The sequence below is a fragment of the Cetorhinus maximus genome, chromosome 2 (assembly GCF_964194155.1).
Source record: "Cetorhinus maximus chromosome 2, sCetMax3.hap1.1, whole genome shotgun sequence".
NCBI classification, from domain to species: Eukaryota; Metazoa; Chordata; class Chondrichthyes; order Lamniformes; family Cetorhinidae; genus Cetorhinus; species Cetorhinus maximus.
The window spans coordinates 216,220,657-216,246,143 of record NC_135880.1 but is presented as its reverse complement, the minus strand read 5'-3'; the positions used below and the strand labels follow the sequence as shown (position 1 = coordinate 216,246,143).

Sequence of the window (25,487 nt, the reverse complement as noted above, 5' to 3'; positions counted from 1 at the left end):
AACTGAAAAGTTCAAGCTGATTTCCAAGAGCACAGATTTTGAAGTCATTTTTTTGGCATGCCATTTCCTATCTTGACTACTGGCAGAAACTAAGCCAGACTAATTGAAGATTAAGTGGTTCACTTATGGTTCCTAAGACAGTAAATGGATTTGCAATCTGCTGCCTTTGTCATTTGAATTTAAGCCAAATATAACACTTATGCACACACAAAAATCACAGGAACAGTGAAAAAGAGAGGAGATAAACTGGAGAGGGGGCACTATACACCAATGAGAATAGGGGCGTGGAGTAACACACCCATCAGGCCAGCAAGTTATCCCAAAATGTCTTCGAATTTGACCTTTGCCCATAAGATGATGAGACCGATTGAAGGAACAAAGTTAACTTTGATTTCCCAGGTTCATATTTTTCTTAATCATAAAACAAGACTTTTATCTTTATTCCGGAGCCCTTTGCATTCCACATTTTGTCACACTCGAGTTACACTCTCTGTGGTGCACGGTCTCGGGATAAGGGGCTGATCATTCAGCACTTAGAGGGGAAGAAAATTACTTCACTCAAAGGGATTGCGAACCTTTGGAATTCTCTACCTCAGAGAGTTGTGGATGCTCCATTGTTGAATACATTTAAGGCTGGGATAGACAAAGATCAAGAGACGTGGGGAGCTGGTGGAAAGTGGAGTTGAAGCCCAAGATCGGCCATGATCACACTGAATAGTAGAATCAGGAGTAGATCTTCTCCATCTCCAGTGTTCTTCTGACCCAAGTATTGCAAAAGAGCTTCACTCTGGAATCAGATCTGGCTCCAACTGCCCCTTTGCACTACAAGTTCAATGGTGGTGTGAAGTGACCATTACAAATGCCCTCTGCGCTTTTTTACATTTGCCCAATTACAGTAATTCCATTAATGATCCACAAATCACCAGCAAACGGTCTTTTCAAAAATAGTTACATCAAATTAATGACTCAAAAAACTTTCAAATGTTCTTCTCTTAGCTCAGAAGTGGCCTAACTGCGATATTTGGAAGAATGGAACACACTAATGAGAAACAGGTTTAAAAACACAATGATTATTCATTCATGGAGGAGCTGAAATTAACATTTGGCATCAGTTACAAAACCAAGGTAGCATAAAAGGCACTAAAAATAAACTACACTTAATATCTTTACACACACACAAACCAGCTTCAGAGGACAGGCACATCAGGAGTATATGAACGTACGAACAAGGAGGAGGAGTAGGCCATTCAGCCCTTCAAGCCTGCTCCGTCATTTAACAAGATCACGGCTGATCTGATAGTAACCTCAAATCTGCATGCCACCTACCCCCGATAACCTATCACCCCCTTTGCTTACCAAGAATCTATCCACCTCTGCCTTAAAAATATTCAAAGACTCTGTTTCCACCACCTTTTCAGGAAGAGAGTTCCAAAGACTCTTGACCCTTGGTGAAAAAATTTCACCTCATTTCTGTTTTAAATGGGCGACCCCTTATTATTAAACAGTGACCCCTAGTTCGAGATTCTCCCACAGGAGGAAACATCCTTTCCACATCCACCCTGTCATGACCCCTCAGGATCTTATATGTTTCAATCAAGTCGCCTCTTACTCTTCTAAACTCCAGTGGATACAAGCCTAATCTGTCCAACCTTTCCCCATAAGACAACTCACTCATTCCAGGTATTAGTCTGGTAAACCTTCTCTGAACTGCTTCCAACGCATTTACATCCGTCCTTAAATAAGGAGACCAATAACATACACAGGACTCCAAATGTGGTCTCACTAGTGCCCTGTGCAACTGAAGCATAACCTCCCTACTTTTGTATTCAATTCCCCTCACAATAAATTATAACATTCCATTAGCTTCCCTAATTACTTGCTGTACCTACATACTAGCCTTTTGTGATTCATGCACTAAGACACCCAGGTCCCTCTGCACTCTTGCACCATTTAGATAATATGCTTCTCTTTTATTCTTCCTTCCAAAATAGGCAATTTCACATTTTCCCACATTCTACTACATCTGCCAGGTCTTTGCCGACTCACTTAACCTATCTGTATCTTTTTGTAGGGGCAGCAAGAGTTCCCTATCTTCCCACACACTTCTTCCCTTTGGGAAATAGTGGAGAAGCGTTGGAAGGATTAGCAGGCTGATTATCGACCTGTTTGAACCGGGGCCTGATCGCTCCTTCCGTGGCCAACAAGTCATGGAACGGGACTTGAACCAGGAGCTACTGGATCAGTGGCATGACCTACCGAGCCACTAGACGTCCTCAGGAGTTAAGCAGTAGCCAACATAATGGATAGGCAACAAACACAGATTATTGACTGGAAACATTAACTCTTTTTCTCTCTCCACATGGATGCTACCTGGCCAGCTGAGTCTTAGCATTTTCCATTTTCATTTTAGCATTCACGCATCCGCAGTATTTTGCTTTTCCGTTAGCGTTTAATTCACTGCCGCTTCTCTTCCAGGAATGTCCATCTTGAAGGTGGTCTGTTCTTCTCCACCATGGGATTTTAATTTGTCCCCTTTACCTTGTTCTCTGTCATTGCTTTCTTTTTGAGTTCTGATGAAAGGTCATTGACCTGAAATATTAAAACTCTGTTTCTCTCTCCACAGATGCTGCCTGGCCAGCTGAGCGTTTCCAGCACTTTCTGTTTTTTTTTAAATTTCAGATTATCTGGAGTTGTTAAAAAAAGTGACATCAGCTAATCCATATTTATGATAGGTCACTGCAAACAGTCAGGGGCCACTAACACAGCATCTATATCTTAACATTAAAAGATACATCTTAAATTATGAATCTTCCCACTACCTGGAGACATTCTGTGCCTGTGGAGGTGAGGAAATGTGTTAGTCTCAAGGAAGAGGAAGGGAACTCTCGCATTTGGGGCATATGGCATGAGCATCACAGCACAGAAACTAGCCATTCAACTCATCAAGTCTGTTTTTCTCTTCATGAGCAACCCAGTCTGATCCCACCCTTTCCCAAACCCTTTCAGCTTTCTCTTTCCAAATAACTAGCAAATAGTAAACTTTTAAGAAGTTTACGACCTTTGCTTCAATTAGTTTGTGCCAGAGGATTCCAGTCCAACCACCCTCTGCATAAATAGCTTATATGTAACATCCTCCTTTGAGCCTTTAAATGATTTATCTTAAAATGTCTGTGCTTTCTGCATCTTACCAAACTGTGGAAGCAATCTTTCGCTATTTATCTAGTCTTCATACTCTTCATAATCTTACAGGCTCTATCGGAAAACCTTTTGAACGTCTCAGCAACACTCTAAAAACACTCTAATTTCAGGTTCTTGTTCATAACTGTGATTTATTGCACCTTGTAACGTCCTAATGAATGTATGTGGTGCCTGTTGCTTTTATAGCTTCTTGTAATAGATTGTCCAAAAAGTCGCACAACATTCCTACTGAGACCAAACCGAGCACTTGTACGCGTTCAATGCCAACGTGTTGCTTTTGTGTACAATATCTCTCGGTACAAAAATCAAGGCATTCCATTTGTTGTTTTTAAACTAAAAAATGCCGTATCTACACTTGTGCCAGTACCTTTTCGTGATTCCAGTATTGACATAGCAAGGTCCTTCCACAACTCTACAATCGTACCGTTTAAGCTGAGTTTCTTTTCAATATTCCTCAAAAAAAGGATCACTTCAGATTTTCCCCATAATCAGCTTCATCTGCTGCCTCTGTGCCGCAATGCGAGTCCCTCCACTCCTGCAGTGTTTCATGATCTTCATTACCATTTGTCTTTTCTCCCAATTGTTCACTAATAAAGTTTGATATTGTTCACAATTTCCACAGCGAATCTGTAAAGAGCAGGCTTGTCCAAGAGGCATTTTCATCCAGCCCGCCACGTCATTGGAGTCAACCGCAGGAGATGCTCAGGGGTTGGGGGGGGGGGGTTTGGGCTGCTCAGAACTTGTGCGGGCGGGGTGCAGTGCAGAGGAGGTGGGCTGGGATGGCGGGGAGAGGGGGGTTGGGTGCTGGGAGCCAGCACGCTGGGGGACAGGCAGTGGGTTTAGATGCTCGGAGCTGGTGGCCTGAGGGTGGGGTGGTGGGTGCTCGGAGTTGGCGGGCCGGGGAAGATGGGTGCTCAGGTTGGGGATGGCTGCCCAGGGCTAGGAAAAGGATTTGGATGCTCAGAGTTGCTTCTACCCCCTCCCCCCGCCCCCGAGCGAAACAAAATCCAAAACGTGGCCCTCCAAGCGAAAAGATTGGACAAGCCTGGTATATAGTAATTAACATCGGCTCAACATGGCCCTCTTTGGAACACAATTCACCACTTTTACTCATTGAGAAACCTCCTTTTGCTCCTGTCATTGTCTTTTGCTTCCAATTATTTTTCTATTATTGTTTCAACAGCCCCTTTAATTTCATGTGCCATCATCTTTGGCAGTAGTCTCTCAGGCGGCAATTTATCAAGGGGCTTTTTTTGTAAAATCCATATGAACTGCATCCATCAGATTTCCTTCATCCTCTATTACTTTCTGAAAGAACTCTGTCACATAGAAATTTGAACCAATTGTCCCCAAGTAATACACACTTTTCTCCAACATAATCTAAGCCTAGAAACAAAAAGCTAAAAGCTACTGCGGATGCTGGAAATCCAAATCAAAAACAGAATTACCTGGAAAAACTCAGCAGGTCTGGCAGCATCGGTGGAAAAGAAAACAGTTGACGTTTCGAGTCCTCATGACCCTTCGGCAGAACTTCTGCCGAAGGGTCGTGAGGACTCGAAACGTCAACTGTTTTCTTCTCCACCGATGCTGCCAGACCTGCTGAGTTTTTCCAGGTAATTCTGTTTTTGTTTATAATTTAAGCTTATATTACAGACACTGGTACCCCAAAAATCCCATAGGTTGGATGAGGGCAGGAAGTAGGATGGGGTTGGGGTGCAACCCCATTTAATACACCCATTTAAAATGGAGACGAGGTGACATTTTTTCTCTCAGAGGGTTGTGAGTCTTTGGAACTCTCTTCCTGAAAAGGCAGTGGAAACAAAGTCTTTAAAAATATTCAAAGAGGTGGATAGATTATTGGTAAGCGAGGGTCATCGGGGATAGGTGGGATCCAGATTTGAGGTTACTATCAGATCAGCCATGATCTTATAATATGGCAGAGTAGGCTTGAGGGGCTGAATGGCCTACTCCTGCTCCTTGTTCATATGTTCGTATGTAATCCTGACTTTACCAAACCAGGCATTGCGTTGGTTGATGCAGAATAAAACACCATGTATGTTAATGTCATGTCAATTACATTGTTAAGGGTTGTTAATGTCTTGTCAATTACATTGCTAAGGTTAAGAGAAACAGGTGATGAGTATCAACTGTCTTTGAGCACGTATAAATAGGGGATTGCTGGGACACTGGGTTGTGTGGGAGGAGAGCGGTGAAACTGAACAAGTCAATAAACTCAATAAAGAAAGAAAAGCTCTTTGTTCTGGTTTTGGCTCCACCAATTGGCTTGAATTTGATTCACAGTGTGCTCCACCCCACCACCATGCCATGGCTCCAACCTTGAAGAGCGTCCGAGCGATGTTTCACACAACAACCAGCTTGTGGTGTCGGAATAAGATAACATGAATCGGGACTGATTTGGCTGATCCAGAGTTTCTTTTGAAGGAGGAGGAGGTGGTAAGGCAAGAAGTTACAGGCTTCGACAGGACCAGAGATGAACTGAGAAAGAATTTAACAAGTGGTCAGGATTTGGAGTATGCCGTCTGACAGGGTGGTGGTGGGAACACATTCAGCCGTCACTTTCTAAAGCAATTTTGGATGAACATTTGAAAGTGAAAAAATTGCAGGGACGTGGGGATAGAACCAGGGAAATGGGATTAACTGAGTTGCTCTTTTAAAATAAAAGCCAGCACAGACCAGCTGGGCCGACTACCCTCCTCACAAAAAGAATTGTCATTTCTGTGCCAGCAGAAAAAGAGCAATCCAGCTTAATCCCACTTCCCAGTTCTTGTCTGTAGCAATGTAGGTTACAATGCTTCCAACTTTTTTTTAATAAAAACGTGATAAGGATTTCTGCCTCGACCACCCTTTCAGGCGATGAGTTCCAGACCCCCATCAACATTCCCTGCATGAAAAACCTCCCCCCCTTATCCTTCACCCAATTAGTTTGAATCTGAGCCCTCCTGGTTATTGATTGATAGAAATAGATCCACTTCATCGAGGCCTCTCATATCTTTATACACCTCGATTAAATCTCCCCTCAGGCTCCCCTGTTCCAAAAAAAAAACAACCACCCCAGCCTCTCCAAAATTTCCTCCTAGCTAAAATTCTCCATTCCTGGCAACACATTTTTAAAAAATTCTTTCACAGGATATGGGTGTTGCTGGCAAGGCCAGCCTTTGTTGCCCATCCCTAATTGCCCTTATGAAGGTGCTGCCTTCGTGAACCGCTGCAGTCCAAGTGGCGTAGTTATACCCACAGTGCCTGTGAGGAAGGGAAAACCTCGCTGTAAATCACCTCTGTACCTCCTCTCGTGCAATCACATCCTTCCTGTAACGCAACGTACAGAAATGTTCTAAACTAAACTAAGTGGCTTAACCAGAGTTTTATACAATTCTAGAATAACCTCCTTGCTTTTCTACTCCGTGCCTTGACCAATAAAGGAAAGTATGCCATATCCCTTCTTAATCATCTTATCTACCTCTCCTGCTACCTTCACCGATCTGTGGACATACACACCAAAGTCTCTGTTCCTCTACATTTCTCAACATTCATTGTGTATTTCTTGCCTTGTTTGTCCTCCCCAAATTCATCACCTCATACTACTTGGATTGAATTCCATTTGCCACTTTTCTCCCCCCCCACCAACCAGTCCATTGATATCTTCTTGCAGTCGACAGTTTTCTCCCCCACTATCAACCACACAGCCAATTTTTGTTTCATCTGCAAACTTCTTAATCATACCCTCAACATTCCAGTCTAAGTCATCGATATAATTATGAAATGCAAGGGGCTTAATACAGAGCCCTGCAGAATCACACTGGAAATAGTCTTCCAGTCACACAAACATCGGTTGACCATAACCCTTTGGCCAATTTTGTATCCAATTGGTTACTTTCCCTTGGATGCCATGAACTTTTACTTTTCTGACCAGTCTTCCACGTGGGACCTTTACCAAAGCTTTGCTAAAATCCATGTGGGTGAACTATACCAAACTTCTTCTGTGCTATACTATTCGGACTCTATATGTGCCTGAAAAGGAAAAGGCATTCTACACTTTACAGCCTTCCGGACTGAATATTGAGTTCAATAATTTTAGATCATGAACTCTCTCCTCCATCCCCACCCCCTTTCCTCCAATAATTTATATAGATTTTTCTTTGCCCACCTATTTCCATTATTTTTAAATGTATTTCCATCCATTGTTTTATCTCTACCTTTTAGCCTATTTCAATTCCTTCCACCACCCCGCACCCCCCCCCACCGCCCCCTCCACCCCCACTAGGGCTATCTGTACCTTGCTCATCCTGCTTTCTACCCTTAATGTCACCTATTAGCTCTTTCCTTAGATAATATCATCAACTTCGACACCTCTTTGTCTATGACATCTTGTGGCTATCTCCACCTATCACTGGCCCTCTATCCAGATCTACTTGTCCCCCACCCCCCAACTTAAACCAGCTTATATTTCACCTCTCTTCTATTTTTCCTTAGTTCTGTTGAAGAGTCATACGGACTCGAAACGTTAACTGTGTTCCTCTCCGCAGATGCTGTCAGACCTGCTGAGTTTTTCCAGGTATTTTTATTTTTATTCTATCTTTTCCGTTTACTGTGGTGTGTACATTTGCCTTAGCAATCCATTTCTGAATATTCTGTCACCAGTTCTCAGTGGGACTGCTAAATACTTTAGATGTGAATCATTTTGACTCAGATTTGGAAATGAAAAAAAAACAGTAGCCCCAAGAGAAGCTCAATTTCTGTCAAATTTCAGACGTTTGCAAACTGTTCAATGTCTTTCCAGGATGTAGAGGAAGCTGGCAAGCTGAATGTTCTTCAATAAGCACGTACACTCAATAATAATTAGAAATGAAAGCATTTCCCTTTAACCTTCTCTTACTCAAAAAAGTTCAAAACTTCTTTTATATGTAAAGATATTTACAAAGAGGTTCAAAGGTCAGGGGGAAGGAAACCAAAATTAGTGTTATTGTGCAAAATTAAAGCACATGGGATTGGGGATAATGTGTTGGCATGGATTGAGGATTGCTTCACAGACAAGGGACACAGTAGGAATAAATGGGTCTTTTTCAGAATGGCAGGTGGTGACTAGTGGGGTACCACAGGGATCAGTGTTTTGGGCCCCAGCTATTCACAATATATATCAATGATTTAGATGAGGGAACCAGATGTAATATTTCCAAATTTTCTGGCGAGAAAAAACTAGGTGAGAATGTGAGTGGTGAAGAGGATGTAAAGTGGCTTCTAGGTGATTCAGACAAGTTGAGTGAGTGGACAAATACATGGCAGATGCAGTATAACGCGGATAAGTGTGAAGTTATCCACTTTGGAGGAAAAACAGAATGGCAGAGTATAATTGAAATGCTGATAGATTGGGAAATGTGTTGTACAAAAGGGACCTGGGTGTCCTTGTACACCAGTCACTGAAAGCAAGCATGCAGGTGCATCAAGCAGTTAGGAAAGCAAATGGTATGTCGGCCTTCATTGCAAGAGGTTTTGCATATAGGAGTAAGGATGCCTTACTGCAGCTGTACAAGGCCTTGGTGAGACCATACCTGGAGTATTGTGTGCAGTTTTGGTCTCCTTACCTACGAAAGGATATACTTGCCATAGAGGGAGTGCAGCAAATGTTCACCATACTGATTCCTGGGATGGCAGGATTGTCGTCTGAGGAGAGACTGGGCCAACCATGCTTGTATTCACTGGAGTTTAGAAGAATGAGAGGTGATCTCATTGAAACATATACAATTCTGACAGGGATGAACAGACTGGATGTAAGAGGATGGTTCCCATGGCTCGGGGGTCTAAAGAAAGGGGCCACAGTCTGAGGATACGGGGTAGGCCATTCAGGACTGAGATGAGGAGAAATTCACTCAGAGGGTGGTGAAACTGTGGAATTCTCTACCACAGAAAGCTGTGGAGGCCAAGTCACTGAATATATTTAAGGAGGAAGTAGATAGGCTTCTAGACACTAAAGGCATCAATGGGTATGGGGGGGAGAGCGGGAGTATGGGATTGAGATAGAGGATCAGCCATGATCATATTGAATGGTGGAGCAGGCTCAAAGCACCAAATGACCTACTCCTGCTCCTATTTTTTATGTTTCTATGTTATCCATAGTGATAGAATACAGACAGAAAATATATGTTCTATATGTTAACAAAGAACAAACTTGGATTTATTTGCACCATTTACATTCTCAAAAAATCCAAAAATACTTCACAGCCAATTCCTGAAGTGTTGTTTTGTAGCCAAACAAAGAGCCAATTTGTGCACAGTAAGATCCCACAAACATGAGGCGAATGATCAGTTTATCTATTTGAGCTTGAGGTAGCAGTGATGCAAGGGACTTTCTTGAATGTAAAAGTGCTGGGAGGAAAATCTTGGACTAATTGGCCAAAAATTGTCAGGGCAAAACAAAACTAACAACAGAAAATGCTGGAATCTCAGCAGGTCTGGAAGCATCTGTGGAGAGAGAAACAGAGTTAACTTTTCAAGTCCAATATGACTCTTCTTCGGAACGTTAAACTCTGTTTCTCTCTTCACAGATGCTGCCAGACCTGCTGGGTTTTTCCAGCACTTTCTGAGAAAGTTTATTGACTTGTTCAGTCTCTCAGCTCTCCTCCCACACAACCCAGTGTCCCAGCTATCCCCTATTTATACGTGCTCGAAGCCAATTAATACATCGCCTGTTTCTCTTAACCTTAACAATGTAACTGACACTAACAAACCTGAACAATGTAATTGATAAGACATTGACACATTGTACCTCCTTCCAGCCAACCCGAGAGATTTGATCCTATAGAATTTTGCCATATTTTGGCCACAATCTTTTAGGATACAATGACCACTCAGGTTGACATTTGGTGTCTATGTAAACAGAAAGAATCAACAGTCATGCCTTTTAAGCTAAATTTATAATAAGCCTTCGAAAGAACATAAACATAGCTAAAATAAAATATTGGAGCATGGGAACAAGTGTAGGTCATTTATCCCCTCAAACCTGTTCTATCATTCAGTGAGGGCACAGCGAATCTGTGAAATAACTCCCTACATCTGCCTTTGCCCCCTATCCCTTAACACCCATGGTTAACACAAATCTACCAATCTCAATCGTAAAATTAGCAACTGATAGGGCCTCAATTACTATTTGCAAAAGTGAGTTCCAAACCTCTGCCACCCTTTGGGTGAAGATGATTCCTACCCTCAGTACTGAGGGGTCTGGCTCTAAGTTTTGGGCTCGGCCTCCCAGTCCTAGATTCCCCAACCAGCAGAAGTGACCGCTCAGTTCATCAGATCTTGAAAACTTTGATCAAATCACCGCTTAACTTCTAAACTGCAGGGAATATAGCCCTAGTTTGCGTAATCTCACCTCGTAATTCAACTCTTGAAATCAATTTCTCATGCTGGTAAATCTATGTTGTATGCCCTCCAAGGCCAATATATCCTAAGTTGTGATTCCCAGAACTGCTCTCAGTACTCCAGGTGTGTGTAACCAGCATGACTTCTACTCCCTTGTATTCTAGTCCTCTAGACGTAAAGCCCAACATTCCATTAGTAAAGATAGTACCTGACCCTAGAAACCACAGGGTAAATTGGATCAGATACTTACAGCCTTTTTGCTGAACTCTCTCTCAGTTGCACTGGTATAAAGGAGGGGGTGGGTGTGTGGAAGAGGGTTACAATGAATGGGGAGACCTAGGTTGCCCCCAGAACTTTGCCAACGAAGATGGAGCACTCATTGCCCAAATACTGGGGGCAAGCCACCAGTTTATCCTCCCAAATAACACTAGCTTGTGGCTCAGGATATTGGTGGGAAATGAGAGGAAAAGGGGGAGAAGCCTCTGAAATAAAAATAAAATCCAAACAAACATGGGCCCCCTCTTGTAACAAAAGAGTTTGTGCTTCAGAATTGCAGAATCTTAATCATCTCTTGCTAATGCGGGTAACGACACCAATATTAATTCTATAGCCCTACACGTTATGGTACCAGGTTAATATGGAAAAGGAAGGGAAACTTGGAATTTGTTTCTTTATGTGTAATGGAATGATAACGTGCAGTAATCCCCAGTAGACCACATTCATTATGCCAGAGCATGAAAACGTGTTAAATTACAGGCTACCATCTGTTGGTGCAAAGAGGAAAAAACAACTAATGAACTGAAAGATAAATGCCAAAACTGACTTCCTGATTTAGTGGAATAAATAAAGGATTTTAAAGCTTACAATGTGTCTTTTCCCTCTCCCAAACAGGAGAAGGTGGTGACACGGTGGTAATGCCACTGGCCCAGAAATGCTGAGGCCCAGGTTAATGCTCTGGGGACATGGCAGCTGGTGGAATTTAAAACTCAATGAATCAAATTGAAAAAGTCCACCTCAGTGACGGTGGCCACGAAAGGATCATCGATCGTCCAAAAACCTGAACCATCCGGTTCACTAATGTGCTTTAGGGAAGGAAATCGGCCATCCTCTGCCTACTTGTGACTCCACAATAATGGGGCTGACTCTTAACTGCTCTCCAGGGCAATTAGGGATGGGCAACAAATGTAGGCCTTGCCAGTGACACCCACATCCCACGAAAATGAATTTTTTAAAAAAAATTAATGGTGTGGTGATTTTGAAATAATTCAGGTCTTGGGGGGAGGGGGGGGGGTGTGGCAGCGCTCACAGGGGCTCAGGGGCAGCCGAAACGATCACCAGATGTGCAAGGAGCCAAAAGGGCTGACTTCAATGAGTTACTCCGTTCGTTGGCAGCAGTTCCTGATGCTTTCGTTAACCCAGGTGACACTTCTGCTTCAGGTTCTACCCCAGCGTCACATGCCCAACTAAACGATGTGGGAATTTGCCCAGCTTCTGGCTAGAATACAACAATAACTTGCATTTATATGGCGCCTTTTAGCACATTTTCTGAGTCATTTCACAGCAGCGTCATCAGACGAATTTTTAAACCCAGCCACACACCAGAAGGACAGATGACAAAACGCCTGGACAAAGAGATCGGTTTTGAAGGAAGCATCTTCATAAGGAGGAAGAGGTGGTAAAGTTTTAGTGAGGGAATTCCAGAGCTTGGGGCTGAGAGAGCTGAAGGCAGGGCCACCAAAGGAAAGCGGGGTTGGGTAAGAGGCCAGAATTGAGGAATGCCTGGTTGTCATAAGTTTCCCATAAAACCAAAGTATCTAGGAATTAACCGAGTATAATTATCACTCCCCTTAAAAAGGTATTCACAGGTTAAATCATATCAACGCAAACAAGACTCTGGGTATTGATGGTCTAGACAGGTGGGAGGAGCGATACAATTATTTTATTGAAGAAAGAAAATGCACAGCAAAGTCCACGATCACACCAAGTAAAGAATGTTACAGAAACCTGTGCAATATTTAAAACTCTTTGTGTAGTTTACGTCTCTATATAAATTGACCTTGTCTACAGCATTACTTGCGATACTTTTAAAATCTTACGGGAGGCTAAATAAGTAACTGGTCAAATTGGGCTTTGAGCGATGTTTGGATCATTTCACATCAATGTCCCCTAATAAACTATAGACCAATTTACTGAAATCGAATGGCACGGGACAGGGGGGTTAGTTACAGCCCCTTCCAGTCAACTGCTTATATCAGTCGACAAGTTAGCAAGCGGAAGAAAATTGGTTCAAAACGTTACAAAAATTGGAACGTGCAAAGACCACTGGACCTATCAAACTTGCTCCGCAATCATGGACTCCCTCCCCAGGCTGAGAGTAATTTATAAAAGAAAGTTATGCAACTGCTATTCCATTGGTGGCTCTCCTTTACACAAGGGGCATCAGACATCTTGGCGTAGCGTCAATCAGAAAAGGTAGCAAGCACACGCAGAGGCTGGAGTGAGTTTCCTGAACAGTATATTACTCGCGACCTTGGCAATAGGGAGAGGGGAGGGGGGTGGGGGGGATGGGGAAGTCATGATTCAACTCTCCTCCTCCAGCTTATAATTGAAGCTCATCCAAGATCTGCTTCCCGGCAGGTTCTGCATGGCTTAAGCTGACAGGCCAGATTTGAAAACGAGCAGGGACCAATGCGTCACCGAGACAGCTGACTGAACCAGTGACGCACAGTTTTTTTTTAAGTGGTCAGCGTGTCACAGCCCTGCTCTCTCCATTATGATTCACCTGTTCAAACAGCCTGGAAATTAATTATTTACCGTCTATTCATCCACTGCTCAGAGGATTAGATATCAGGGAAAAGCTGTTGGATTCCAAAAGATGTAAATCAGTCGCTGAAAGATTTTCTTTCTGCGATGTTATGAACTGATCAGAAAACACCATCTGGGAACGAAAATATTGCAGTCTCCACAAGATCAGTAGAAGTTTAGGCTCTTGTAGAAGCTAATCTTTACAGTATATTTTTTATTAATGTAAGCACGATTATAAGACACTGTGTGTATAAGCTGCATGTATATACTCTCAAACAAAAACAGAATTACCTGGAAAAACTCAGCAGGTCTGGCAGCATCGGCGGAGAAGAAATCAGTTAACGTTTCGAGCCTTCATGGCCCTTCGGCATACTCTCCCTCACCCCTGATGCAATTTAAGTTAATCAACAAAAGAAGCAGAGGCGAGATCAGGGTTTTTTTTCTCTATAAACACAGTGACTTCGTTATGATGTAGAATGCACTGCCTGAAGGGTTTCTGAAAGCAAATTGAATATTAACTTTCAAAAAGGAATTGGATAAATACTTGGCGGTGGGGGGGAGGGGGGGAAAAACAATCTACATTAGTTTGGATTACACAACCACAATCAGAAAAGCAGGTTGTAACGTTAGTGGTTACCCCTGTAACACTGCCTCCAGCCTACAGAGTAGATATGTTGCGGGCAGGGTGGGGGGTGGGTTTGAATCCTTTAATTTTCAAGCTGAGTTTCTGTAGTGAGATGTTGAATGCAATACAGGTCACAGAAAAACAAAAGTTATAAGGGGGTGAGAAAAAATAAAAAATCCCTACAGCCTCATGAATAGAAACATCATCGGGAAGCTGTGCATTTCTAGAAAAAGGGGACTTCTTCCAGATTGTTCTCCCCCTAGCTTGAAGGCTAATGGCCCTCCGTCAAACCAAAGAGTGAGGGTCGGCAGACTATTTAACCATAGAGGCATCACACCTGGACCCAGCATTGGCTTCACTCCATGTCCACACAGGTACACTTCCTAAAACGTGTTATTGGATGATAACCAAAACTAGAGACCCTGACCCACTTTTCTTTTTTTGATTCGCTCACGGGGTGTGGGCATCGCTGGCTAGGCCAGCATTTATTGCCCATCCCTAATTGCCCTTGAGAAGGTGGTGGTGAGCTGCCTTCTTAAATTGCTGCAGTCCATGAGGTGTAGGTACACCCACAGTGCTGTTAGGGAGGGAGTTCCAGCAAAATTCAAGGAACGGCGATATATTTCCAATTCAGGATGGTGTGTGGCTTGGAGGGGAACTTCCAGGTGGTGGTGTTCCCATGTGTCTGCTGCCTTTGTCCTTCTAGACGGTAGTGGTTGTGAGTTTGGAAGGTACTGTCGAAGGAGGCTTGGTGAGTTCCTGCAGTGCATCTGGTAGATAGTACACACTGCCGCTACTGTGCACCGTTGGTGGAGGGAGTGAATGTTTGTGGATGGGGTGCCGATCAACCAGGCTGCTTTGTCCTAGATGGTGTCGAGCTTCTTGTGTGTTATTGGAGCTGCACTCATCCAGGCAAGTGGGGAGTATTCCATCACACTCCTGACTTGTGCCTTGTTGATAGTGGACAGGCTTTGGAAAGTCAGGAGGTGAGTTACTCACTGCAGGATTCCTAGCCTCTGACCTGCTCTTGTAGCCACAGTATTTATGTGGCTAGTCCAGTTCAGTTTCTGGTCAATGGTAACCCCCAGGATGTTGATAATGGGGGATTCAGTGATGGTAATGTCATTGAACATCAAGTGACGATGGTTAGATTCTCTCTTGTTGGAGATGGTGCAATTTTCCACATAGCTGAGTCGATGCCAGTGTTGTAGCTGTACTGGAACAGCTTGGCTAAGGGGGCGGCAAGTTCTGGAGCACAAGTCTTCAGTACTATCGCCGGAATGTTGTCAGGGCCCATAGCCTTTGCAGTATCCGGTGCCTTCAGCCATTTCTTGATATCACGTGGAGTGAATCAAATTGGCAGAAGACTGACATCTGTGATGCTGGGGACCTCTGGAGAAGGCTGAGGTAGATCACCAACTCAGCACTTCTGGCTGAAGATTGTTGCAAATGTTTCAGCCTTATCTTTTGCACTGATGTGCTGGGCTCCTCCATCATTGAGGATGGGGATATTTGTGGAGCCTCCTCCTCCAGTGAGTTGTTTAACTTTCCACCACCATTTACGACTGGATGTGGCAGGACTGCAGAATTTAGAGCTGATCTGTTGGTTATGGGATCGCTTAGCTCTGTCTATCACTTGCTGCTTATGCTGTTTGGCACACATGTAGTCCTGTGTTGTAGCTTCACCAGGCTGACAGCTTTTTTTTTAAGGTATGCCTGGTGCTGCTCCTGGCATGCTCTCCTACACTCTTCATTGAACTAGGGTTGATCCCCTGGCTTGGTGGTAATGTAGAGTGGAGGATATGCCAGGCTATGAGGTTACAGATTGTGGTTGAGTACAGTTCTGCTGCTGCTGATGGCCCACAGAGCCTCATGGTTGCCCAGTCTCGAGTTGCTGGATCTGTTCGAAATCTATCCCATTTGGCACAGTGGTAGTGCCACACAACACGATGGAGGGTATCCTCAATGTGAAAACAGGACTTGTCTCTACACGGGAAGGAGATCTGCTGTCCCTACCTGGTCTGACCTATATGGGACTCCAGACCCACAGCAATGTGGTTGACACTTAAATGCCCTCTGAACAAGGCAATTAGGGAAGGGCAATAAATGCTGGTCTAGCACATCCCATGAACAAATAAAAAAAAAAGGACTGTGCTATGGTCACTCCCACCGATACTGTCATGGGCAGATACATCTGTGGCAGGCAGGTCGGTGAGGAAGAGTCAAGTATGTTTTTCCCTCTTGCTGGTTCCCTCACCACCTGCCACAACCCAGTTTAGCAGCTATGTCCTATAGGACTCGCCCAGCTCGGTCAGTAGCGGCGCTACTGAGCCAGTCTTGGTGACGGACATTGAGAGTCCCCCACCCAGAGTACATTCTGCGTCCTAGTCACCCTCAAGTGCTTCCTCCAAATGGTGTTCAACATGTAGGAGCACTGAATCATCAGCTCAGGGAGGGTGGTGCGTGATAATCAGCAGGAGGTTTCCTTGTCCATGTTTCACCTGATGCCTTGAAACTACATGGAGTCCACAATTGATGTTGAGGATTCCCAGGGCTCCCGACTGTATGTCACTGGACATACCCAGGGATGGTGATGGTGGTGTCTGGGACATTATCTGTAAGGTATGACTCTGTGAGGATGACTATGTCACGCTGTTGCTTGACTAGCCTGTGAGACAGCTCTCCCAATTTTGGCACCAGCCCCCAGATGTTAGTAAGGAGGACTTGGCAGGGTGGACAGGGCTGACACTGCCATTGTTGTTTCCAGTGCCTAGGTCGATGTCGGGTGGTCTGTCCAGTTCCATTCCCTTTAGACTTTGTCGCTGTTTGATGTAACCGAGTGGTTTGCTAGGCCATATCCGAGGGCATTTAAGAATCAACCACATTGCTGTGGATCAGGAGTCACATGTAGACTAGACCAGGTGAGGGCGGCAGGTTTCCTTCCCTAAAGGACAGATAGGTTTTTACAACAATCAGATTTTTACTGAATTCAAATTTCACCATCTGCCGTGGTGGGATTCGAACCCAGGTCCCCAGAGCATTTCCCTGGCTCTCTGGATTATTAGTCCAGTGACAATACTACTACACCATCACCTTCCCCCCTTTCCTTTTACAACTATTACAATCTCCGAGAACTCTGACCCCTTCCCATTCTATTGCATTTCTTCACTCCACCATTGGCGGCTGTGCCCTCTGCTGCTGGGACCTAAGTGCTGGAATTTCCTCCCTAAACCCCTCTGGATTTCTACCTCTCTTCCCCCCCCCCCAACCAACCACTCTACCATTACCACCAAGCAAGAGGATCAACTCTGGTTCAATGAAGAGTGCAGGAGGGCATGCCAGGAGCAGCACCAGGCATATCTTAAAAAAAGGTGTCAGCCTGGTGAAGCTATAACACAGGAGTGCCAAACAGCATAAGCAGCAAGCGATAGAGCTAAGAGATCCCGCAACCAATGGCTCCTTAAAACTGTCCTGTGACCAAGCTCTTGGCGCCCTTTCTAAGCTCGGTGTCAATCTTTGTGCCACTGAGCTCTTGAAGCACCTTGAGGCATTTCACTATGTTAAAGGTGCCTAATAAATGTAAGCTGTTGTTGTATCATGCGTTTTCCTATTATTGCAAGCATAGCCAGAAACATTAAAGCAGAAATCAACATTCAGCCTTGAGTGATGGGTTAAAATAAAAGAGCAAACCTTGCTTTAGTCTCAATGACGCCACCCTGTGGTAAGATAGAGCAGTACAGCAGAATCCAATCCTATAAATTAACCCTTCTTCAGAGTCTTTCAGCATATTCCATCATCCAGGAACTGCTTACTGGTTCCCAAGAAAACTATACATTAGCACATGGTATATTAAAACTTATTTATGCTCCTTCTTTCCCTGAAGATGCTGGCTCATGCTGCGACACACCTTCACTGTCAGAATAGAGTTCATGCCACTGGTCATTCTCCAATGATGAACCCGGACAGTAATGGCCAGGAAGCTATTTGACCATGGAAGGCAATACAATCAAGCATGATCGTGTTCTCAACTGACCATCACAACAAAATCCTGGGGGTTACCAGTGACCAGAAACTGAACTATCCATGTAAATGCTGTGGCTACACGAGCAGACTAGAGGCTGGAAATTCTGCAGCGAGTAACTCACCTCCCGGCTCCCTAAAGCCTGACGAGGCACAAGTCAGAAACATGTTGGAACACTCTCCACTTGCCTGGGTGAGTGCAGCTCCAACAACACTCAAGAAGCTTGGCACCATCCAGGGCAAAGCAGCCCGCTTGATTGGCACCCCATCCACCACCTTAAATATTCACTCCCACTGACACACAGTGGCAGCCGTGTGTACCATCTACAAGATGCGGCAACTCACCAAGGCTCCTTAGACAGCACCTTCAAAACCTGTGAACTCTACCACCTTTGAAGTACAAGGGCAGCAGATAGATGGGGACACCACCGCCTGGAAGTTCTCTTCCAAGCCACTCACCACACTGACTTGGAAATACATCGCCCGTTCCTTCACTGTCGCTGGGTCAAAATCCTGGAACTTCCTCCCTAACAGCACTCTGGACGTACCTACACCACATGGACTGCAGCGGTTCTCACCTTCTCAAGGGCAATAAATGCTGGCCTAGTCAGCGATGCCCACATCCCATGGATATAAAAAAGACAAACTTGCATTTATATAGCGCTTCTCCTGGCCACTGGAAAAGTCTCAAAGCACTTTACAGCCAATGTAGTGCTTCTGAAGTGTGGTCATTGTTCTAACATGGGAAAGGCAGCAGCCAATTTGCACACAGCAAGCTCCCACAAGCAGCAATGTGACAATGACCAGATAATCTGTTTTTGTGATGTTTATTGAGGGATAAATATTGGCCACGACACCGAGGAGAACTCCCCTGCCTTGCTTCGAAATACCGCTGTGGGGGATTTTACATCCACACAGGCGTAGAGATGGGACCTCGGTTTAATGTCTCATCCAAAAGACAGCACCTCTGACAGTGCAACACTCCCTCAGAACCGTACTGGAGTGTCAGCCTGGATTTTTGCATTCTAACCCTGGACTGGGGCTTGAACCAGGTACTCTGTGATTCAGAGGCAAGAATGTTACCAACTGAGCCATGACTGACACATTGCGTAAATTCTAGCATATGCAATCAGGAGTTGTATCCCTGGTTTGTTTCCCCCACTTCCCAGGAGCACTAAGGTCAACTACAAGTGATCTGCTAAATCAGCATATTTCCCTGTTTTATATCAAGAGCTTTGCTCTTGGCTCAAGAGAGCCATCCTGTGGTCAGGTGGTGCAATGCAGTGGAAATAAAAAATGAAATACACTCTTCAAATGATCCTACTTTCAAAATCATCATCTAGTAATGCAGATTTCCACAATGCAATTGTTCCCATTATATTAGTGCATGCATTATGATATTCATAACACAGGATCAACAGGAAAATTAAAGCTTCAGTATTTTGCTCACCTACTAGTCTACTTGTCAAGCTATATTAACAGCTGGTTAGTGTTCTGAAAATTGGGATTTCACATTTGGGGTAGAAAATACACAAGTAAGATTTCCAATTAAACACAAATTACTAAAAGGACTTTCACCATCCATTTCCAAGTCAGTCTCTATAAATCAAACTTAAATACACTGTAGAATTTATTGAGTATTGCTGAAAAAAGACATATTATTGAAGTTTTTCGTCTTGCACTCAACAGGACAATTCGCAAGAATACCAAATGTAAAGGGAGCGACAGAGGGTGCCTGTTTCAACTAAACAAAGTAGGTGACAGCCATTCTCTGGTTCATTCCCCAGGGTAATGCCTTGACCAATCAGAGTCCAGCTGCCTGGTTTGAATTTAAACAAAGCTTGGCAGTTAACTGTTAGTCATCAGTTAACTGGTGCATTCTCCATGGCAATGCCTCTATCAGTCAGAGCTCGCTTCCAACCAACTCTCTTCTCATGGAGTATAAATTGTTGTTCCCTTTACATTTGGTGTTCCTACGAATTGACCTGATGTGTGCAAGATAAAAAGCTTCAATGACATGTCTTTTTTCAGCAATACTCTCTAAGTTCTGTATTACCGAACAACTGTTTGTAGGATTTATTGATAAAAACGTATCTGTATTTGGGTATATCACCATCACCGAATTCAGTGCTCTGCTGAGAATTCTGCTCAAATTACTAATGCCCCATTAGAAAATTGTTACTTGCAGGCTGCAGAGGTGAAAGGAAAATGATCTCACTCACTGAGCCATCTGGTCTCATTAAATCTGACTGTAAAACCAAACACAATGTACCTTTATTCAACGTTGCTCAATTCAAATTCTTGGATAATAGAGCAAAAAAGCTGATGATTTATCAAGAACATACTGTCAAGACAAAATAGATATTTTGTTGAAGTAACTGGTCTAATTTGTTCTAATTCGTTAACCACCTCATTTTTTTCTTCTGCAGAGAATGTGAAATCTGGAGAGAAGATTCCCAACACGTTCAATGACTGTTCTTGGGAACTTCGTCCCCACACAGAACTGGCCTCAGTTCAGTTTGTTCTGGTTCCAGTTCCCTTTTAAAATGACGATTTAATGGTGTTTAGCACCCAACAGCATAACGGTCACAATCAATCATAAGGCATAAAAATTGCTGACAGACTTTGCCCTCATGTTCGTCTTGCCTTTATCTGAAATGGTAATGCAGCATGAGGGTCAAAGTCGTCAGGACACATTCAGTTAAAGCTCCTTAAACAATGCAGCAATTAAACTGAGCAAAGGTAGCTGTTGTAATTCGAAGCCAAACTCACAGTGACTTTTGTAAGTATATTTTAACAAAAACACATTGCTGTTTTTAATATCTGACCACATTTTTACAAAGAAGCCTTTCATAAACACATTCCGCACACACACACATACACACAAGCAAAAGCTTACCATAAATGTCAGGTCCATGTGGGGTAAAGACATTGTAAATAACTATTCTCAGGGGGGCAATCACCATCTTTCCATAGTAATAGCTGTCCACTACCACAAGGGGGAGCTGCAATACAAACAAAGACACCCAGACTTTTAGGTAAATTCAGTAGTTTGTTGTGAAGAAAAAGACTTGCATTTAAATAGCACCTTTCCTGGCCTCAGGACATCCCAAAGCACTTGACAGCCGACTAAGTAGTCACTGTTGTAATGTAGCAAAAGTGGCAGCCACATTGCGCACAGCAAGCTCCCACAAACAGCAATGGGATGATGAGCAGACAATCTGCGATTCTGTGATTGAGGGGTTAATATTGGCCAGGACATGGTGAGAACTTTCTATCTCTTCTTTGAAATAGTGCCATGGGAATTTTTTTTTTTTTTTTACGTTCACTCGAGTACAGACTTGGTTTAACGTCTCATCCAAAAGGTGGCATCTCCAACAATGCAGCACTCTCTCAGTGAGAGAGCGCCTCGGTATTTTTGTGCTCAAGTCCTGGAGTGGGACTTGAAGTCTCAGCCTTCTGACTCACCAAAATACAGAGGAGCATGAAAGCGTTCATTCATGTTCTCATCCTTGAACAGGGATGGCATTCAGTGGGGGAGGGGGGAAACTGAGGTAGGAGTTGTTCCTCCTAAGTAATGCAACCCTGATCAGAAGGTACAGGAGGGTACGCCAAGGTCTTTGCGGCTGGGAAGCTGGGCAATGACTGTCCCAAGGTTAATATAAAATGCATAAAAAATGTAGCGGCATCATACAGAGTGGACAAGAGCCTGGTAAACCCTTTAACTCACAATAGGAGATCAGGTGACAAATGCATCAGGGTGGCCTTAGGAAGAGCAATTTGGAGGGAGGCAATGGTAAGAGTGCTCTGGGAGAAACTGCCAAAAAATCTCATGGGAGGAAGGAAAAGGTCCAAGTTCAGCTCTCATCGCCCCATGTCTCAAGAGGGTGTTTGAGGAGACGGACTGGACTTGTTGGGAAGAGAGTTTTGCACGGGTACCTCATTGTGCAGTATCCTTAAAGCCCGTTTGTTGGAACTTCCTCTTCAACGCACCCAAAAACACGATGAGAGCCATTATTTTATTTTAGTTTTTAAGAAGTTCTCGGGGTTTAGCCAAGTAGGCTGCATCCCGACAGAAAATGTTTATGCCATATCGGGCAAACAGAGGTTCTAACGTGCACACATCCCAGAGCTTTAATTGGGAATAAATCCCAGTGCTTTAATTGGGAATAAGTCCCAGTGCTTTAATTGGGAATAAGTCCCAGTGCTTTAATTGGGAATAAGTCCCAGTGCTTTAATTGGGAATCTTGAGGGAAGAAGACAGATTTTTCCCTTTTCACATACCAGTGAACAAAATACAAAATATGCCACTATGCCTTATCCTCAAACACAAAAGCAAGCGTGTAAAATTATTCTTCATTTTAAAAAAATTAGTAGGCAGTCCAAATAGGCGTCTGGTTCAACCTGTGCTCACTGACCTATATGTCCTCATAGTCCGGCAATGCCTTGATTTGAAAGTTTTCATTCTTCTTTCCTCCATGGCCTCCCCATCTCGGCCACCTGCTCCAGGCCCTACAACCCACTGAGATATTGACGCTCCTCCAATCCTGGCCTCTTGTGTGTCCCCAGTTATCTTCGCTCCACCCTTGCTCTTCACCTGTCAAGGCCCCAAGCTCAGGGATTCCCTCCCTGAAACTCTCTGTCTCTCTCTCTACCTCGCTTTCCTCTTTTTAAGATGCCCCTTAAAACCTGCCTCTTTGGCCAAGCTTTTGTTTCATCGCGTCCTAAAATCTCTTTATTGGGCTCGTATCGCAGGAAGTATTTTGTACATTGTTCAGTGCCGTCAGCCCCATCATTAAGGCTCTTTGTCAACTGAAGGCAATAAGGGAGAAAAGGAGGCTCCAGTGGTGGTGGTGGTTGGTGGGGGGGGGGGGGCGGAAACAGGAGAGAGAGTGGCCTAGTGGTAATATCACTGGACTAACTGGACTAGCAATCCAGAAGCCCAGGCTAATGCTCTGGGGTCACGGGTTCAAATCCCACCACTAAATTTATATAGAATATAAAGCTAGTCTCAGTAATGATGATGATAACCATTGTCAACTGTCGTAAAAGCCCACTTTCTTTAGGGAAGGAAATCTGCTGTCCTTACCCTACATGTGACTCCAGGCCCACAGCAACGTGGCTGACTCTTAACTGCCCTCTGAAACGGCCAAGCTACTCAGTTCAAGGGCAATTAGGGGTGGGCAACAGATGATGGCCTTGCCAGAGGTGCCCTCCTGGAAAGGGCTTCAGGGGCAAGCTGCCTAATATCTATCAAATAAGCTCCTTACAGGCATGAATAAATGTTCTAGCACAAAGGGTGACCCATACTTCGGGCTAGGACAAGGCTCATTTTGCACATAATTCTTGATTAAGCTCCTTGACAAGCCTCTGGGCCCTGCACCTACCAGAAAGAGCAGCAACGCCACTACTGCCCATATAATAAAACTCTGGAACTTCCTCTTCAGCACCAACAGGTCAAACGCTATTGGCAGCCTAACAAGCAAGAGAAAATGTGTCACGGGGTTAGATTTACAAAACACCTTATTTTAAAATAAGAGTTTATACATATTTATACATACACAGATGTTCTTTATAGGACTAAATGCAATGGGTTCTTAAGGCGACAGTAGCATTGTGGTAATGTTAGTGGACTAGTAATCTAGAGGTCTGGTCTATCGCCCCCCGAGACACGAGTTTAAATCCCACAACAGCACCTGAAGCAAGTTAAACTCTATTGATTAACACAGGAGAATCTCTGTTATCCACCCGGGGAATGGGAGGTGCCGGTTAATCAAATATGCTGGTGAGCTACGGTGTAAGGTGAATTCCGCGTTTTCGCCCGATCAGAAAACTCCCAGGGCGATCACGCGGGTGTTGAGGTCCCACCAGAGGCACAGGAGCACGTGAATTACAGTGAGCAGCGCCGAGGGGAGATGTTGCTGCAGAACAATGGGAGGCTGAGACAGGAGCAAGGACAGGTCGCTGATAACAACAACTACCGGTGAGTTTGACATCGCCAATCAAAAAAAAAAAGAAACAGACCAGCCCCAGAATTCCAGTTAATAGAGAATTCCGGTTGGTAGAGTGCCGGATAACAGAATTGTTACTGTAAATCTGGAATAAAATTCTGGTCTTATTAACAATGATCATGAAACTACTGGATTATCATTAAAAGCCCCAGCTGGATCACAGATGTCCTTCAGTGGAGGAAATCTGCCATTCTTACCCGGTCTGGCCTACATGTGGCTCCAGATCCACTGCAGTGTGTTTGAATCGTCACTGCCCTCTGAAATGGCCTAGCAAGCCACTCCGCTGCTACAGCAAAAAGCACTGCGGGTGGACCTGCAGCGGTTCAAGAAGACAGCTTAGCAGCGCTTTCTCAAGCGCAATTAGGGGTGGGCAGTAAATGCTGGCCTTGCCAGCAATGCTCACATCGCAAGAATGAATAAAGGGTTCTTAAAAAAATAAATAAATGGGAAATGCTGGAAATATGCAACCGTTCTGCCTGCATCTGAAGGGAGACAAGAGGTCAGTTGACTTTACACGAGAAGCCTCTTTTTCATCTGAGTCGGGCTATAAACATTAACTGGTCCTTCATCTTTTATTTTTATTTCAAAATCTAATGGATTTTTACTTAATCTATTATAAACTTGTACATAAATATTAACACAATGCACATTTCTAAAGCAATGCAATGGATACAAGGCAGGAGGAGAGAGAGAGAGAGAGAGAGAGAAAGAAGGGATCAGGACCGTGTATTACAATCAGTTTCATCCAGCTAGGACAGATATGTAAAATATTCCTGTTGGACACTTCTAATGCTGACAAAAATTGACAGATCTTTTTTTTTCAAGGAACATTAGGGAACAAATAAAATCATTTTAAAAGAATTATCATTTTGTTTTTGCTCAATTCTTGCAATCTGTTGTTTCTGTCTGGATTCTGAAAGCACCAAAGACTGAGGTAGACAGTGTACAGGAGCTGAGTTAATATCATTACTCCTTCACTTAGCTACCTGGCGTTGTATCCAGTAAATTATCCAAATCAGTGCTCCCTCCTCACGTCCATAAACCTACCTTACAATAAACCACAGTAATATTATGAAACTTATTATAGTTTCGTGACAAATGCATTGCCTGTGAGGAACATGAGTAGATCCAATATTAATATTCTAAAGAAGATTGTATAAATGTTTGAAATGGAAAAAAAAATTTGACCCCTTTTTCATGGTATTTGCCTCTTAACAGACCTGCTTATCCCTGCTTCTGTCCACTATTTACTATCCTTCAATTGCTGTCCATTGAGAGAACCTTAGGAAGTATAGTAATTTCAGACTCTGTAGAAAATGTGGGACCCATAATAGAGGAAAAGCAAAAGGAAGACTTTCTTCAGAACCATGGGGAAAGGCTAGAACTGACTGGATAGTTCTACTGAAGAGGCACAATGGACTAAACTCTTACTTTGAGAAAGGAGCACTGACTTG

At 43.8% G+C, this 25,487-nt stretch overlaps 1 protein-coding gene across 6 annotated transcripts in view; it reads right to left on the bottom strand.

The window, feature by feature from the left end:
- The window catches only part of alg9 (ALG9 alpha-1,2-mannosyltransferase), a 242,515-nt gene that overhangs the window by 200,655 nt on the left and 16,373 nt on the right, over positions 1-25,487 (bottom strand). For all 6 annotated transcript variants that reach the window (XM_078532449.1, XM_078532466.1, XM_078532440.1 and 3 more), the window contains 2 exons: positions 23,410-23,497; positions 20,922-21,027 (listed from right to left, as the gene is read on the bottom strand). In XM_078532449.1, the coding sequence (XP_078388575.1) occupies positions 20,922-21,027; positions 23,410-23,497 (194 nt within the window). The remainder of the gene's footprint in view (positions 1-20,921; positions 21,028-23,409; positions 23,498-25,487) is intronic.